The sequence below is a fragment of the Harpegnathos saltator genome, unplaced genomic scaffold, assembly GCF_003227715.2.
Source record: "Harpegnathos saltator strain DR-91 unplaced genomic scaffold, Hsal_v8.6 scaffold401, whole genome shotgun sequence".
NCBI lineage: Eukaryota > Metazoa > Arthropoda > Insecta > Hymenoptera > Formicidae > Harpegnathos > Harpegnathos saltator.
Window position 1 is genome coordinate 70,152 of NW_020230208.1, and position 17,349 is coordinate 87,500.

Below are 17,349 nucleotides of genomic sequence, written 5' to 3' on the forward strand. Positions count from 1 at the left end.
TTTTGCCGTGGCATCCACAAATTGTCAGACAAGTGGGAAAAATGTATAGCTAGCGATGGGCAATACTTCGAATAAAATATTTTCTATCATTTTCATATAACGTTTTCATATAACGTTTCCATATAACGTTTTCATATAACGTTTTCAATAAACGTATATTTTCTATACAAAAATTCCGGTTTCATATTTACATACCTGGTATAATGAGACCACGGGGCATAATGGAGTATGGTCGAAAACTTTTTAGAGATGCTGTCATGCAATAAAACGTTTTGCCTTTATTACTGTTTTACCATTATTAATGTCTCTTATTACTTACCATTATTAATTGTCATATTATTTTTAGTTGAAAGATGCTACAAATTGTTTAATGCGTTTGCTACGTTCTTCATATCTCTACTACAATTTGCTAGGTACTAAGTGCGCAACTAAGTTTCCGGGTTTCACACATGGATGGCGCTAACGACACATGTAGTCGACATATATGTCTGAAGTTGTGTTTTTTTTATAGCTTGGACATCTGTTAACAATAACCAGTCGTAATACCAACACATATAACAACGCAAAAATATTTTTTCTAACAACGACGATGTCGAGTTTTGTGCCAAATAAACAGCATTTGCGGGAAGCTTTGCTTTTTTGCTTTAACTTGAAAAAAAGTGCAGCTGAAGCACGTCGTTTGCCTACGGCGAACATACACCATCGAAAACTACCTGTGAAGATTGGTTTAAACGCTTCAAAAGTGGCGATTTCGACACTGAGGACAAGGAGCGCTCCGGAAGACCAAAAACAATTGAGGACGCCGATCAGCAAGCGTTATTGGATGAAAATGATACGCAAACACAAGATCAACTTGCGGAGGCATTAAACATGACTCGCCAGGGTATTTCCAAACGTTTACATGCCATGGGAAAAATTCAAAAAGAAGGAAAATGGGTGCTGCGTGAGTTGACTGAGAGACAGGTGGAAAATCGAAGAGCCACTTCCGAAATTTTGCTTTTGCGGCGTGAAAGAAAGAGTTTTCTGCATCGAATTGTTACTGGCGATGAGAAATGGATATATTTCGAGAATCCCAAATGCAAAAAATCGTGGCTTTCACCTGGCGAAGCATCAACATCGACGGCACAGCCAAATCGCTTCGGAAAGAAGACAATGCTCTGCGTTTGGTGGGACCAGAAAGGAATCGTGTACTATGAGCTGCTGAAACCGGGCGAAACTGTCAATGGGCATCGCTACCGACAACAACTGATCAATTTGAACCATGTATTGCTCGAAAAACGGCCAGAATGGGACACGAGACACGAACGAGTGATATTGCAGCACGACATCGCACTTCCATCGTCCAGAACACTATCAAAACGCTGAAATGGGATCTGCTATCGCACCCGCCGTATTCGCCAGACCTGGCCCTTTCCGATTATCACTTGTTCCGGTCGATGGCGCATGGCTTGGCTGGGCAACACTTGGCCAATTTCGAAGAAGTGCAAAATTGGTTGGATGAATGGTTTCGGTCCAAAGACGCGTCGTTTTATCGTCGCGGTATTCATGTATTGCCAGAGAGATGGCAAAAATGTGTAGCTAGCGAGGGACGATACTTTGAATAAACCATTTTTTTTATTTCTCTTGAAATTTTCCATTTTTCATTGATCAAAAAAACCCGGAAACTTAGTTGCGCACCTAGTATATTTACACAAGTTAAACTATGACAAAATTTTTTTTCGTTTTCGTATGAACATTAACGTTATTAAACCATCTTTTCTCATCATTTTAATCAAATTCCTGTACAAACACCGATTACTTCTAACGTTTTGTATTACATAATCCAAACTTACACATGTCTGGACATAATGAGATTATACCATTATGTTGTTAAAACATTAAGTTATATTATTTTTGATCGTATGCTTGTTTTATTTTATATAATAAATTATATATATTTTATATAATAAATATGAATTATAAAAGCTGGATGCCAGCCAGCTGAAAGCTGGACGCTAGCCAGCTGAAAGCTGAAAGTTGGACGCCAGCCAGCTGAAAATTAGAAGCTTGGCGTTTCAAATTTTACGGGACAATTTTTTTGTTAGCAATTTATTTCTGTCAAATTAATGACCGAATACGTTTTCATACGTATTGATTCAATAATTTTTATTAATATTATATAAAACATTTTTCAGTTCAGTTATACGCGCTTTACGATTGTCGTTAAAATTTTATAGGCCTCTAATTGTATATATAATTGTCAATTTTAAATTTTATAATATATTATTAAATTATATTATGCGCTAAATAGGTGAAATCATATTTGATAATATTTAAGCGATAATATAAAATTCATTCACACATATACATAATAATGTCGTACGATAAACATGTTAGTATATCTAGTTTATATTTTTTTAATTTTGTGTTATATTATCAAGATATTTAATGCATTTCATGCACAACGCGCTTGCCCTTTTTTATTCACTTTGACTTTTCTGTAAAATTGCAGTATAAACATAAATTTCACAAATATGTGATTCAGGAAACAAACGAGAATAAAAAGACAATTGAGCTAGTACGCTGTTAGTCGTGTCAATTATTTACTTTTAATAATCTTAGTTAAAATCTATAAATATCCATACGTATGTTCCAGTCGTAATTTTTCGACCTTTTTCAATAGTAAAATATAAAAATTATAATTCGTGACATTTGTATGATAGTTCATTCGGGAATCGCGGAGATAACATATTTTATAATTGTATCGTGCATATATGTAAGTTTGTGTTAATCGGAACTTGTCTATGTAGAGTCCTTATTTGTAATAATGAAGGATTTATAAAATATTCCGTCAGCGAATCCGATCAACGAAAGTTAAGTGTTTTCATGACTAGATAAACGTTACTCACCAACGGTAAACGCCGAAGCCCCGCTATTTGCAAGTATTATGTGTGAAAAGTCAAAACCCTACAGCGCCCAATGGCCTTGATAACAAACGTGATTTACCTGTAGGTTAAACAAAAATAAGGAGCAACGCAGATTCGCCAAGAAAAATAACTTCAACAAAGTAATCGTTCACCAACCGAGACACAGACAATCACAATGAAATCGAACACGTGGTTCAATAATAAACAATAACCATTATTCGCGTGCGATAAGAAATATAATAAATATTGACTATTGTTGGCGTGCATCCACGTTCAAAAATCAAGGACGAGTGACGAGTATCAAGCGGCAGAAAGACTTAAAGTATATCTCGAAAACTCTGTTTGTAAACAGGATGGTACATTATAATCTATCGAGTATTTTGATGATGGATAGATAATTCAGAAAATATACATTTGAAATTTCTGTACAAATAGCGCACCCCACACGCATTTATTACGTTGTTACATATGTGATTGATCTGTGCTCACATGTTTATTTTGTGTAAAGGACTGGTCTCACGATGCTCGATTATGTTAATAATTTTCTATACGCTAACTTTTATGAAGTTGCATATGGAACATTACATGACAACGTTCATGATTTTGAATTCATAGTGTTATTGTTTTTGTCGAAATCATGAAGGTTGCCATGCAGAGCTCCGTGCACAACTTCATAAGTTAGCATATAGAAAATCATTAACACAGCTCGAGCATCGTGAGACTAAGCCTTAATGTGTTGTATATCATATCATTACGATTAATTGTAGCATAAGAAAATATGCACAAGCAGTCGTGAAGCATAGTGCAATTGCAGAGAAATATCACAGCGTACCTACCTACAGTATTTATCTAATTGGGCAGCGCGGCATATATCATGAAGTTTTCTCATTGCGTTTTGTCCAAAATATTAAATACCATCTTCTAATATTATATATGGACGGATTTGGTATTTAATGCTCTACAATTTTTGTCCTTACAAAAACTTAAAAATTTTGCTAGAGTAACTAGTAAGGGGGGAGAGTAGTTCAACATTTGAAATTTTAAAAAATTGAACACATGATTGTAAAGAGATTTGCATAAAATATTGCAAAACTTTTGTCTGAAACTTTTTTTCATATGACTCATAATTTAGAAAATATTTGCTAAAAACGATAACGGCTATTTTTTTTCAAGGGGTGGTTTCACCCCCCAAACATGTTCCGAAGCCGATATAAAAAAATACGTGTTCCTTAGTTTTTGATGCTCTACAACATATCCGAAGCTCATTCAAATCGGTGAGGGACAGTTGTGTCACTCTCTTTGTAGCAAGTAGCAAGGATAGAAACTAGTGACTCTAATTTCGCCCTTGTCGTGGAGGCTGACTTGAAACCGGTTCAAATCGATGCTAAAGAGTTTGTAGAAATATGTAGTGAAAGAATTTTCGTTTGTAGTTGCTTAGAAAAAAAGTTGCACACCCTTAACTTCTAAGGGTAGCTATTTTTGCCCTGTCGGGGGCGCTAATTTCGCCCTTGTCGTGGGGGCTAACTTGAAACCAGTTCAAATCGATGCTAAAGGGTTTGTAGAAATATATAATGAAAGAATTTTCGTTTGCTCAGGAAAAAAGTTACAATCCCTCTAAGTAACAAGGGTAGAAACTAGTGACTCTAATTTCGCCCTTTGTCGTGCAACTACAAACGAAAATTCTTTCACTATATATTTTTACAAACCCCTTAGCATCGATTTGAACCGGTTTCAAGTCAGCCCCCACGACGGGGCAAAAATAGCTACCCTTAGAACTTAAGGGTGTGCAACTTTTTTCTGAGCAATTACAAACGAAAATTCTTTCACTACATATTTCTACAAACGATTTGGCTTCTATTAGGCTTGGTTTGAACTCAGTCCTCCAATTTTGCGGGCGACCCTTTCCCCCCCTTGTAACTTTTTTATTTTTTTACTAAAAACGAAAATTCTTTCACTACATATTTCTACAAACAATTTGGCACATGTTTAGTGCAAGAAAAAAATTTTTTTTTAAATTCGCGGGCTAACTTCACAAAGCTAAGCAAACTGACGGAGTGATTTCCCGTGCACGATTTCATTTTTGCGATCATTTTGCAGCGGTTTTATTACGTTTTGAGAGAGCATACGCTAGGAAGTAAAAGAGGGAGAAGGATGTAAAAAATCGGTCTCGAGTAGCGTGCCGCGGAAATTCGCCAATAATACGCGTATTCATTCGCGCGAGCGTGGCCCAAACGCGGAAAAATATTATTGCGAGAATACGTCGTCGCGACGAAGGAGCTTGCAGTTGCCTCGCCTACTACTCTCTCTACTACTACCTCCTCCTCCTTCTCCTCCATTTTCCTCGCGAGTTTCATTCAAATTCGCGGAGCCGTGTTGCCTCAGCAAACTCTTAGGTCGCCACTTCGTTCTCGCGTGGACGCGGAATGAATCGGCGGAATCAACAAAGTGTACAGCATTATGCACTACCGTGCATAGCGTGCACCGCCTCGCTCGCGCAATTCCTTTCGCTCGCTCTCGCGAAAAAAAACCTCCATCTCCCTGCCGCGACTAATCGCTTCATTTTACCACGCGACATTCGTCGAGCAACTTCCGACGACGACGACGACGAACTAAGCAGTTGCACGAACAGCTCGAACATCTAATCCGATAAACTATCGAAACTTCCACCAACTGTAATCGTCTGAGCATATTAGTCGATCGATACCGTAGTGGATCTTTTTAATTGTCTTTATAATATGTCTGGCACAACATGCTCGGGGACAAACTAATTAATTCTCCTTCGAAGGCAAACTTGCGAGTTTGCTTTTTGCACGTCACAAAAAGCGCTACCTGCGAAACTCGTATTTTATTCCCAAAGAGAATATTCCCAAGAGAAATTTTTGTCATACTCACGCACTATAATAATGACGATCTTTCATCCGCGAACCATCTTATAAATTCGAAACCGATTTTTCTTTAATGATAATACAAGGGCTCGATGTACATTGCACGACAGTTTAATTAGCACCATCGTCGGCGTTGTCAGAATTATGCAAAAAAGCCACTATCGTTTTTTTTTTTTCGGAATAACTACTACACGTACGTGATATGCACCGATGACGACGTTCTTCTGCGCTCTCGAGAGTTGCATGCAGCAGCAAACGAAAATAGCACGTGAAAATGCGACGTCGATCGACGAAAGCGTGGTTCGTGGTTCAATGAAGAGACACGGATGACCGTAGACAAAGCGACGCGCTCGTTCCGAGTCGCGAGAGAAAGCGACCAACTTCATTTTAATAAGTACGTGACACAATTTCCATTCACTTGAGCGGTAAAATGGTACGCGGATATAAAAGAAGGTAAAAAAGAATCAGAACCTAGACTCTGTAATTTTTATTTCACCGTAGTGAATCTCTTCAGGACGCGAGAGAGCACGATCGCGAGGGAACCTCTTCGGTCGAAACAACTCGAATCGAAAATTCGAAACAAACTCGATTCAGACTCGTACGCGGCGAATTAATCGTCCCAATTCTTTCCGCAAAATGTTCGTATTCTGCTAAATTCCCGCTCGCATGGAACGAGTCGAAAATTCAGCCAAGCCGACCCAAGCCATTATCGATCCTACTCGACCAACCAAATGGTCTTGATTTCCCTCCGACTTGACTCGCCTCGCAATTTGCGAGACGACAAAATTCGCGCGAAAACCCTTGGAGGAGCCTCGCTTCCTCCTGCTCGGCTCTTTTCTTCTCCAATATGCCATCTCGCAGCGTCCTGAGTACGACCGGATTCGCTCATGGCCCCGCGTTATTTATCCGCGAGGACGAACTCGTTCGTTATGTCCGAAGGTTGAGAGAGAGAGAGAGAGAGAGAGAGAGAGAGAGAGAGAGAGAGAGAGAGAGAGAGAGAGAGAGAGAGAGAGAGAGAGAGAGAGAGAGAGAGAGAGAGAGAGAGAGAGTATCGCGTGGACGTCGCAGGCCGCCGTCGTCATCATCGTGCTGGTGAATCGGCGAGAAGGTCGGTACAGTCGCCTCGAGCCGCCTCGAGGAGGATTCCTCCGCGAAGAGAAAGAAACCGGCTGCCTCCTCCTCGCTCCATGGCCGGACAGAGGAGAGAGACTGGAACGAAGCTGGATTGGAGCTGAGTGTGCTGGTCGCGCCGAGGCTAATACCTAGCCGCGAACGAGCCTTTCCTCAGTCTTTCACGTCCCGAGCGAGCGGCCACATTGTCCAACAGACGCTCGCACGCACGTTCCTCGACAACCGGCGTGAGTTTCGTCCGCGCGTCGCGCCCCACATCGTGCATTTTCCGCGCCGCGCTGCGCCGCGCCGCGCCGCGCCGCGACACGAGGGACCAGTGAGATCGACCATGTGTGCCACGACGCGATCCCGATAGCCGCGAGATCCTGGTGCGTCAGAGGAGTGTGCAGGTCTCGGCTCAGCTCTGGTGTTGCTGGAGCCGCTGAGAGGAGGACGCTAGAAGAAGCGGAGGAGCGCGCGCGCGCCGCAGGAGAAGAGGGATATAATATGAGGTTCCTCTGCGTGGCGATTGCCATCGCGAGTGCAGCGTTTCTCTCGACAATCGTCGGTGAGTCGCGTACGCACGCACGTACGTACGTGTGTACGCACGCACGCGCGCACGCTGTCACGGCCGAGGGACGGGCGGTATGAGAGCGGCGCCACGTAACCGTGAAAGTTGTTGCAAAAAAGCGCGCCTGTTTTATCAATGAAGATCGCGGGTGTACCTTCGCTAATTATTTTCTCTCGCAATCGTCACGGCCGCTTCGTTCCGAGCAATCGCGCCATCTCGTCCCGGTCTGATTAGTCGCGGTCGCAAGTTCAATTCATCGCAATTTCAGCAATACGCACGCGTAGCCAACGTGACCCCCGGCCGGTTGTGGGTCTCTCTCGATTGACCTCTCACGACGACCTCCGCTTCGGCACGCTGATCGCGCACGTTCAAGTCCGCACGTTTGCATGCGGAATCGCGAATTGTCGCGGCGTTTCTCCCGCGGAGCGTCCGCCGGCGACGAAACAAGCTCGCCGAGGCCGCCGGCCGCCCTCTCCACCCCTCGCCGGTCTCCTCCTCTAATTAAATGGAAACTGTTGATCGCACCCTCGGAGCACGATCCGCGGACGCGTCTTCGTTCACAACCAACTCAATATTCCCCAGCTCGGCAGAGCAAACCGCACCGATATCTGTTCGTCTACTCATTTGACCCCAACCTCTCCCTCCGTCCCCTGTCTGACTTCCCTTCGCGCTGTTTGCGCAGCATAATTAACGCAGCATCGCGAAGACGCTAAAGGAACTTCTGCCCACGGTTGATTTATCAGGTTAAACAAGACCGCTCGCGCGAGCGTAGCACGACGCTCTCGATTCGGCGGTGACTTGCGATTTGCTCGATTTGCAGGGAGCGAAGCGTCGGGGCTTGAGGCACCCCGAAGGGTGGCGCGAGTAAACAGCGGTGGTAAAAATGAGAGATACTCCATCGATTATTAGAGCTCTCTCGCCGCAGCGGCCGCGATCTCTTTTATTTCCGTCGTTCGCGCGACGCAAACGTGGGCGTCGGCGGGGTCTCTCCCTTCTTCCCGCCCCGCCGAGATCTATTTATTAATCTACGCGTTTCCCCCGTCCGTGCGCCATCTTCGATACGCGGATATGATAGGGACAATAAAATGTATCGCGCGCTAAAAAGCAACAATCGCTTGCACGCAAAAAATCGGCTGCTTGGAGCGGAAAAGGCGATGCGTGATTTTACGCTCGGCTGTCGTTGCGGCTGTCGCTGCTGCTGCGCCTTCATCCCCTCTCCCTCCCCCCTCTCTCTCTTTCTCTCTCTCTCTCTCTCTCTCCTCGTCTTACTCTCCCTTTCCCATCCATCTTTTATTTTTATCATCCATTGGGCACGACATCGATCGAGCGAACGAGGACGACACAAAAGAACAGTAAAAGGAGAAAAGGGAAGAGTCGCACCAGAGACTAAGACCGGAACGGTCCAACGGTGCGGCCGTCAGGGGCGAGAGAAAGAGGGGAATGGAAGTAACACGGCGGGCTTTTTCTGAAAACAAACCGTTGTCGGACATCATCTCAATTACCGTTCGAACATCCCTCACCAAAGGCGGATCCGAAGCATTTTGCCCTCTCTCGTTCTTTCGTTCTCCCCACTCTCACCTCTCTCTCCCTCTCTCTCCCCCCCCTCTCTCTCTCTCTCTCTCTCTCTCTCTCTCTCTGTCTCCATTTCGCGAGCGCGTCTCGTGCGAGCTGCTGCGCTCGTTGCGAGAGCTCCGCAAGGACGATGGGAGCTGACGAATCTTGACAAAACTGCAACGAACGAGACGGGCAAGCCGTCTAGAACCCCCTCATCTTTCAAAGTGGCCACTCGCTAATTGCGTTAATTTCACTTGAATTCACGCGTTTATCGAGAATCTCCGAGCGAGAGGTCGTCCAAGGCATCTCGTCGCAATGACGGAGATCATCCCAGTCGGAGACGAGCTGGAGCGAGTTACGACGTCGCGTTACCAGAAACCTCGTCGCCGACGCGGTATCCTTTCGCGGCGCATCCACGTTATTGCCATTTATAGGTTTCGATAGAAAGTGTGGACAAGCTAGACACGTGCCTGACTCGTCTCAGCGTGAGACAGAAGCAGCGTCCGCGAGAGGAAAGGAGAGCCAGGGAGAGGAGAGAGGAGAGAGAGAGAGAGAGAGAGAGAGAGAGAGAGAGAGAGAGAGAGAGAGAGAGAGAGAGAGAGAGAGAGAGAGAGAAAAGCAAAAAGGACGGAGGAAAGAAGCGGGATCCTCCGTAATCGATTCGAAAGGCGTTCCTCGAGGGCGATCTAGATGGAGAAACACTGCTTTCAAGGATCTCTCAATCTTTCAACCTCGATCTCTTTAGGATGATTGAGTGAATTCATCGCGGCGTGGCGCGCGGTTCGCGGCTCGCGCGGTCAACAGGATAATAATTAATCAAACCGCGCGCGCGCGGAGGAGGAAGGAGGAGCAGGGCGTGCGAAGGGCTTTTCGAGCGTCATCGACTTCCATCGATTAACATCTATAAATTTCTCTCGGGGTCACGCGGGGGCGCGTCCTATCGCGCGTACGCTCGCTCGCTCGCTCGCCCGACCGGTCGCGCGCGCTATCGTTATAAAGTACAACTTTTGAACGGTGCCGGTCGAATAAATTGGCGCGAGCTCTAAATCACGGCGAGCGAGCGAGCGAGCTAGCGAGCATACCGTAAAACCGTAAGCGTTAAAAGCACGCGCGCACGTAACGTAATACGACCGGTGAATTCCTCCCTCGCGGCAGTGTACCGTACAGATTTTCCCTGCCTAGGAGCGTTTGTTTGTCGCCGGGGCGCTGCGCGAAACCGGCTTTTGGAATATATCAAGAACGTGCGGCGAGTTGCCCATTTGTCTGGTTCGCGCGTCGTTTTGTTTATCTCGCCCGATAACGAATCGCGCGCGTTTCCGCGAGCGGATGGGATTAACTCCTCGCGGGGAATAATATTCCGGCCGGCAAACCCGGAAGAAGCCAGTTGTGTATGCGACCACCTCCGCGCACGCGCACGCGCACGCGCGCCATTATCCGGTTCGCGTGATTCCCTTTTGCACTTTTTGCGATAATAACGCTGACGTCGTGCACACCAGGTCACTCTGGTGGTCCGACGCCGGAAGCTCGGCGAAGCCCGGATCAGCGATAATCCGCGGCTTTGCCACGAGCTCTCCTGGCTGCTGCGAAAAAGAAAATTCGCTCGGCGAATTCGAGGGATGATTCATCGTCGAGCGAGTAAGGAGAACGCTCGAGCGTTCCGCTGAAGTACTACAATGTAATCGGTTTTGCGCGATTTCTAGAGCAATTCACGAGGCTCGCGAGTTCTCCCCTCGGTCATCCCACACGAGTCGCCCGTTGCGGCTCCCTCCCGAGGGATGGAGAGGGGACGATCGATCCGAATTACGAAGTTACCTGGGCTTGATTATGTATCTTTGTTGTATCCGGCAGTGTATAATAATAATCTCGTCGGCCCGCATAATGCATCGTGCGAACCTCGCGCGGTGAAAACGTAATGTCTTCCATAGCGTGAAATGTCCGCCGACGATAATGAATAGCTTGTATATCACGCAAGAATAATGTATCATCCCGCGAACGCGCCTCGCATTTCGGCCTTGCATGCAAATTGTCCGTGTCCGCGCGAACGAGCGCGTCGCGTCGCGCCGAATTGCGACAGATGATCCGCGCGTTTCTCCGACCTGGAAAGCCCGACGTCGGGCGTGCGTCGACGTCGTCCTCCAAAAGATGAGGAAAGGGAAGAAGAAAAAAAAAATTACACACACGGTGCTTCGGTTTCACAAGCACCGCCCAATTTCGCACGTCGGATCGCTCCAGTGCGAACAATAACACCCGCGGCATCCGCAGGATTTCTTCGCCGGTGCGGTCGCGACAACGACGACGACGACGACGACGACGACGACGACGACGATGATGGATTCCGTTTCGACATCGGGTCGAGCGGCGACGATAGTGCAGAATAGGCGCGTAGTAATCGAGCCTGGCTGTATTCAGCGCATGTAAACGCGTGTGTATTAATGACACGGTGGGAGAGGGAAAGGGGCTCTTGTTTGCGCCACGCTCCGGCCGCGAGATTGAGCATGACAATAAAGCGACAGCGGCGGGGAAATTCGAAGTCGTGAGCCGCGTTATGAATTAAGTCTTCCCCTTGGCCGCGCGACTCTCGCGCGGCTCGCGAGGCAGGTGGGAAAAAAGGCGGTCGCAGCCTCCTTCTGCTTGGCCGCCTTGGCGCGTGAGACTTTCCTAGACTCCACGTGCGACACGCAGATCCGCGGCTGTTGACAGATCAGCTGTTGCCGCGCGCGGTCGCGGCGATCGAGATGCAACACGAACAGAAATGATTCAGACGACGCGCCGGCTGGAGAAGGATACCGTGAAGGGCGTTCCAGATTCCTACGACGTTGCTCGAACGTTCCTTAATGACAATTCCGCGAGTGTTCGCGTCAACGGGGAACCGTGAAATTCCGTCGTTGAAATTGCGATAATTGAGCAACGACAGACTCGTCCAGAAAATGATTCGTCAAATTGTACTTCCGTATACGTCCGGCGACATCTTCCTCGGGAAAACTCGAGGCTGCGAGTTTCCCAAACTACTCTTCGGCGATCCTTTCGGCTCCCAGGGCGCCGGAGTTTTTGGTGAAAGTTGGAAAAGGCGTTTTTTTCGGCTTCTAAATCCGAGCTGCCTGGCGCTGGTTTCAAGAGCTCAATTCGAAAGCGTCGATGTGGCGTTCCTCGAGTTTTTCAGGAATTTAGGAGAAAGTGTAATCGTATAATCGCAAGGAAAAAAAATAGAGTTGCCACGCACTTTTCTCAAAGCCGTGGTCTCAGGAATGACGCACGCGTGAGAAGCGACGAGAACGCGAAAGAAAAAGAGTGAGAGAGAGAGAGAGAGAGAGAGAGAGAGAGAGAGAGAGAGAGAGAGAGAGAGAGAGAGAGCGCGCGCGCGGAGTATCCTTCGCTCGAATCCTCGCCTCACTTTTCCTTTTTTTTCTCACCTTCATTCGCTGCGTAACGCACAGCGCGATACGTTAACGGCACGCGAAAACGAATGCGCTCCAATTATTTCGCCAGGATCCTCGCTCGTCCGTCCGTCAGTGCGCGTCGACGGCGCACAGTGAGGTGAAGTATAGCGATTCTCGGACATTGAGCCGTTTTTCTTTATATAATATATATACTGTTAAAATACATTGTTATTATATATTTATAATATGTTATTAAGTTTATTTTTATTTATTTTTATATATTTTATATTTTTTTATGTTTTTTTATTTTATTATTGTTTTTTTTGTTTTTATATATTTTTTTTGCTTTGTCGAGGCTTCGATGAGAAGACTGTTTTTTCGTGTGTCACGTGAATGCCTGAGCGCGAAGATGTGTAATATATTGTGGGATTGACTACGTACTAACAGTGCGTTCCACTTATTTTATCATTGTTTCTGACTAGATATTAAACAAGAATGACGCCGCGATTGTTGCAAGCGTTTAGTGGAATTCAGTATAAATATTTTAGCTAAAATAAAAGCATGCATGAAAACCATACAATTCTTCTCTTTGGAGTTAACTCTAACTTGAAAATATTCTTTCGATATTAATCATCTCTCCTCTAACCCGTTAAAGGCTGTGGCTAACTTAGCTGGAATATTAGTTAAATGACATATAGAATCCTCTAGTATGATAAAAATAACAAATTTGGCGGAAAAAATTGCAAAAATAATTTGTTTATAACAAAATTGTTTAAACTTATTTAAAAAAACGATTGTTTTTTACCTAATTTTCAAAGCGAAATAGATTGGCAGCATCAGATTTTCAAAACAATCATTTTTTAAATAAATTGTTTAAACAATTTTGTTATAAGCAAATTTTTTTTGGAACTTTTTCCGCCGAATTTGTTATTTTTATCATACTAGAGGATTCCATATGTTATTTAGATGAGCAGAGTTAGCCATGGGCTCTAATAGGTTAACATAAAACTTTTTACTTTATACATAAAGAGTATCCTAGATCTTTAACACACCGGCTCTATAGTTATTACATATTATATATTTTATACAGTGAATAAGAAAGTTTCTTCATAAGTAATTTTCATCCATGACTTATTTTATATATAATGTAGTTCTAAAGTCCTAACGATATGAATAATTTTCTGATTCAGTCAGAAAAAAATCAACACAATAAGTTATAAACAAAATTACAAAAATAAAACAAGAGAAACTTGTTCTTTTTTAATAAAGATATATTTTATTTTTGATTCTTATTTTTATATAATATTTGTTTTGTCGAGTGCTTGAAATTTTCCCTTCTTTCATGATATACGTTTGTGCATCTTTAACAATAAATATTTTGTAAAGGCGCACCTAGGCGCACCTGATATAAACAGATATATGTAGTCTTAGGTATATTGTTTCATAAAATTTTTAATATGAAACGGGATGTTACAGGATATTTTTTATAATCAACAATTTATAATATATTTCAATATACTTTAAATTTCCACTGAAAATTAATAATATATAAAGTTAAAAAATAGATATTTTTTGGAGAAACATACAAGAAAATAATTTGATACAGTAACACAAAGTTGATGAAATAATACATTTTTGAAACTAAACATGATGATTGTATATGCAACTTGAAATTAACTCGGATGATGCATCTTGCTAGCATCATATTAAGATGTAACAGTTTGAACTGTTGATTTTGCGTTGTATATATATTCTGTTAGTTATTATGAAAATTGCGACATAGGCAAAGGAACTATAAGTATTTTACTAAATATCTTTAATGGTAATGTGTTAAAAATCAAACTTTCATTTTTACTCGCTATGTCCCATGATTTGCATTAGTCGCCCCACTGTGCGGCGGCGGCGAGTGAAATATTATTTCCATTACAGTCGTGTCCATACATATTTCATCTTTTCATCTATCAGGCCGGCCGGGGCCAGTCTTTGAGGTAACGATCGATGACGCCATTGCAAATATTATTTTATGGGCGTCGGCCAGGCGCGCGCGCGCGCACGCGCGCGCGGACGAATGCAGGCGAGTGCGCCAGCGTGCTTTCCCGAGGCGTCGATTCGGCAGATCGATGTCGACCTCGTGATTGCTTGTCAAAATCAGTTAGAGAAGTTATTCATTTCATGCCGGTGCGTCTAATAAACATATTCACAACGACTTGCCGGCTCGCCATTGTGAATATGAATAAGCGAGCACGCGGGCGGGCGGGTCTGCGCGCGACCGTCGTATTATTCATGACAATTATTAGCAATAATTAGTCTATAATCATAATAGATAATATCGGTTTTCATTATTACTATACGAATATGACTAATTCGGAATTCATAATTATCAACTTTTTTTTGCAATCGATATGCACGCTCTCTCCCCCTCTCTCTCTCTCTCTCTCTCTCTCTCTCTCTCTCTCTCTCGTGCTTCTTTTCTCTCTGGCGTTAATCGCAGGACGAGGAGATCGATTGATTAAATCGCAACGTCGATCAGCCGCCGCACGGTGATATCCCGATTGACGCGGAGCGGAGACTGAAGTTTTGAAACGTCCCACCGCAAAGATTAGCGCCGCGCCGCGCCTCTCTCGAAGAAGTAATTTACGGTTTCGTACGCGGCCCGTTGTTGCATGTAATCGCAGAGCAGTTCGCTCGCTCGCTCGCCGGAGAGCGAGCCGAGCAGGCACGAGGCGCTTTGCCAAAGTGCTCACAGTTGTCTTCCCGCGAAGACGAGGGGAACCGCGTGAACACAACAATTTGCGGATTTGGAACAAACGTGATTACAACGAGAGAGCGAGCACGCTGTCTCGAGCGCGGTGCCTCGTCATTGAGCGTGGCACGACAGCGCGGAGCGACGAGACGCTGCGGATTTACGCTCGCGGCGTTTTTCTCGCTTCTCCTTATCACCGTATCAATGCCGCTCGACGAAAGGATGTTCTCGCCGGGATAGGAGGAGGGAACGGAGAGGCGGAGGAGAAAGGAGAAGTAAAAATTTAATTATTACGCTCGATTTCACGAGAGCCCACTGTGCATTGTACATGCACGGACGGTCAGTGCGCAGGATCGTGACTGGCGAAATTAGCCAAGTCCTGAGGCAGAACGCCCCTCTATCCGCGCTTGCCTCCCTCCGACTCCCTCTCTCTTTCTTTGTGCGCCCGCGGGCGGTATTTGCGAGAAATTTAATAGCGAAATGTTTACAACAAATTCAATAACAACGAGACCGCGAGTGACGGCCATTTTCGACTGCCATTTTAACGTGATTAATTTCATATATATCAACGTTATTATTGACAGAAATTTAATAATATCAATCCCGACTTGTAATACGCGAGAGCTTGCGTTTCGCGCACTCGACAGACGTTGCACACCGGCCGATGCGCGTTTTCGTCTCTTGCGAAGTGTGCAACGACCGGAGAATGTTTGCTCCCTCGAGGCGCTCGTTCGAAGAATCTGAAGAGCGCAGCTCGCTGAAAATTCAGCGCAAGCTCTCCTCGCGCGAGGTGAATCACAGCATGAAAGAGGGAGTTCTCTGTCTCCCTGCCTCTCTGTCGTCTGTCTGACCGATCTCAATGGTCACTCACGTAACCTTGTCGCCAACGACAGGCGGAGCCCCGCTGGCACAACTGCCAATGACCTTGCCCGCATCGGGGATTTGCATTGGAAAATGCAACGCGCACGCGAAGGTCGACGGCCGTTCCGGAAAATCAGGTTTCCGCGCGTGACGGTGCCTGGACGGACAGAACTTCCCGACGCGCTCGCGTTATTAAAGAAATCCGCGAGAGCGCCCGCGCTTTCCCGCCTTTTCGAGGCCGTTTTACGCGAGGGTGAGCCGCGGACACGCACCATCTCGGACGAGCAGCGACGAAAGCGGAGGAGTGAATCCGCGCGACGCTCGCTCTCACCGATCGACAGAATGAGTCACGATTTTAACAGAGCACGATGTCGGTCGGTAGAGGAGGCGGTCTCCGCGAGAGAGCAAACGCCGTAACCCGAGAGGAGACCGCGGCGAGTCGGGCTTTTTAAAATTCCGTCTCGCGCAACTAGCCTAGATACCAGGCAAGAGACGAGACGCCGCAGTCGCGCGAGCGCGACCGCCGTTTTCCAAGATCTCAGACCGCCACGGATGAACGCGCGCTTTAACGTCGCGGGGCTCGCGATCACGTGTTACACACGGTGAAAGGAAAAATGCATTATTTCCCCTCCCACGCGGCCGGCATATTTTTCTCATTACATCAAGAGGTTACGTGTATCCGTTGCGCGCGCGCGCGCGTTCGTTCGCGAGGAGCGTCAAAAGGAGAGAGAAGGAGAGTTAGAAAGAGAGAGAGAGAGAGAGAGAGAGAGAGAGAGAGAGAGAGAGAGAGAAACACGACAGCAACAAACCCTGCGGACGTGGGACGAAGAAACGCATCCGGTCAGTTTGCAATTGCTGATTTGCAGTGGCTGAGCTTTACGAGCGCGTTTAGAGAATAGGCGGATTCCGCGCGACCGGTTTGCGCGCGGAGCTCTCGCTCTCTCTCTCTCTCTCTCTCTCTCTCTCTTCCTCACGAGCGTTCGACCGGTCGTTTAATCGGGTCGTTGAACCGCGCTCTTATCGATCTATTTATTGACCTAGATTTTCATCGGCTCGACGAGAAGAAGGAAGATAGCTGATCGCGACGGAGAGCGGACGAGATTCATAAACAACGCGCGATTTTTCGAGTCCTGTTTTGGGAGCCCGACAGGAGCGCTGACGAGACGCGGCTGCGCACGACGTCGTGTTGTCCGCTTTTCGAGTTCTGCGAGTTAACTAATGACTCGCTCTCACTAGTCATTGTTCATTGTTTCGCGACGTTACTTACTCACCGCGATCATCTACGCAACTTCCCTTTCGTCTCCTCTATCGCGGTGCCCGAAGCTGTTCGGTTTTTTCCACT

The 17,349-nt window shown here is 45.8% G+C and overlaps 2 protein-coding genes across 5 annotated transcripts in view; one reads left to right on the forward strand and one right to left on the reverse strand.

The window, feature by feature from the left end:
* qin (tudor domain-containing protein qin) overlaps nucleotides 1-17,349 on the reverse strand; it is a 200,104-nt gene that overhangs the window by 18,684 nt on the left and 164,071 nt on the right. The window lies entirely within an intron of this gene.
* Nucleotides 6,859-17,349, forward strand: part of LOC105185692 (uncharacterized) — a 68,606-nt gene continuing 58,115 nt past the window's right edge. For both annotated transcript variants that reach the window (XM_025301065.1, XM_025301066.1), the window contains exon 1: nucleotides 6,859-7,469. In XM_025301065.1, coding sequence (XP_025156850.1) covers nucleotides 7,409-7,469 — 61 coding nt within the window. In that variant the 5' untranslated portion in view covers nucleotides 6,859-7,408. The remainder of the gene's footprint in view (nucleotides 7,470-17,349) is intronic.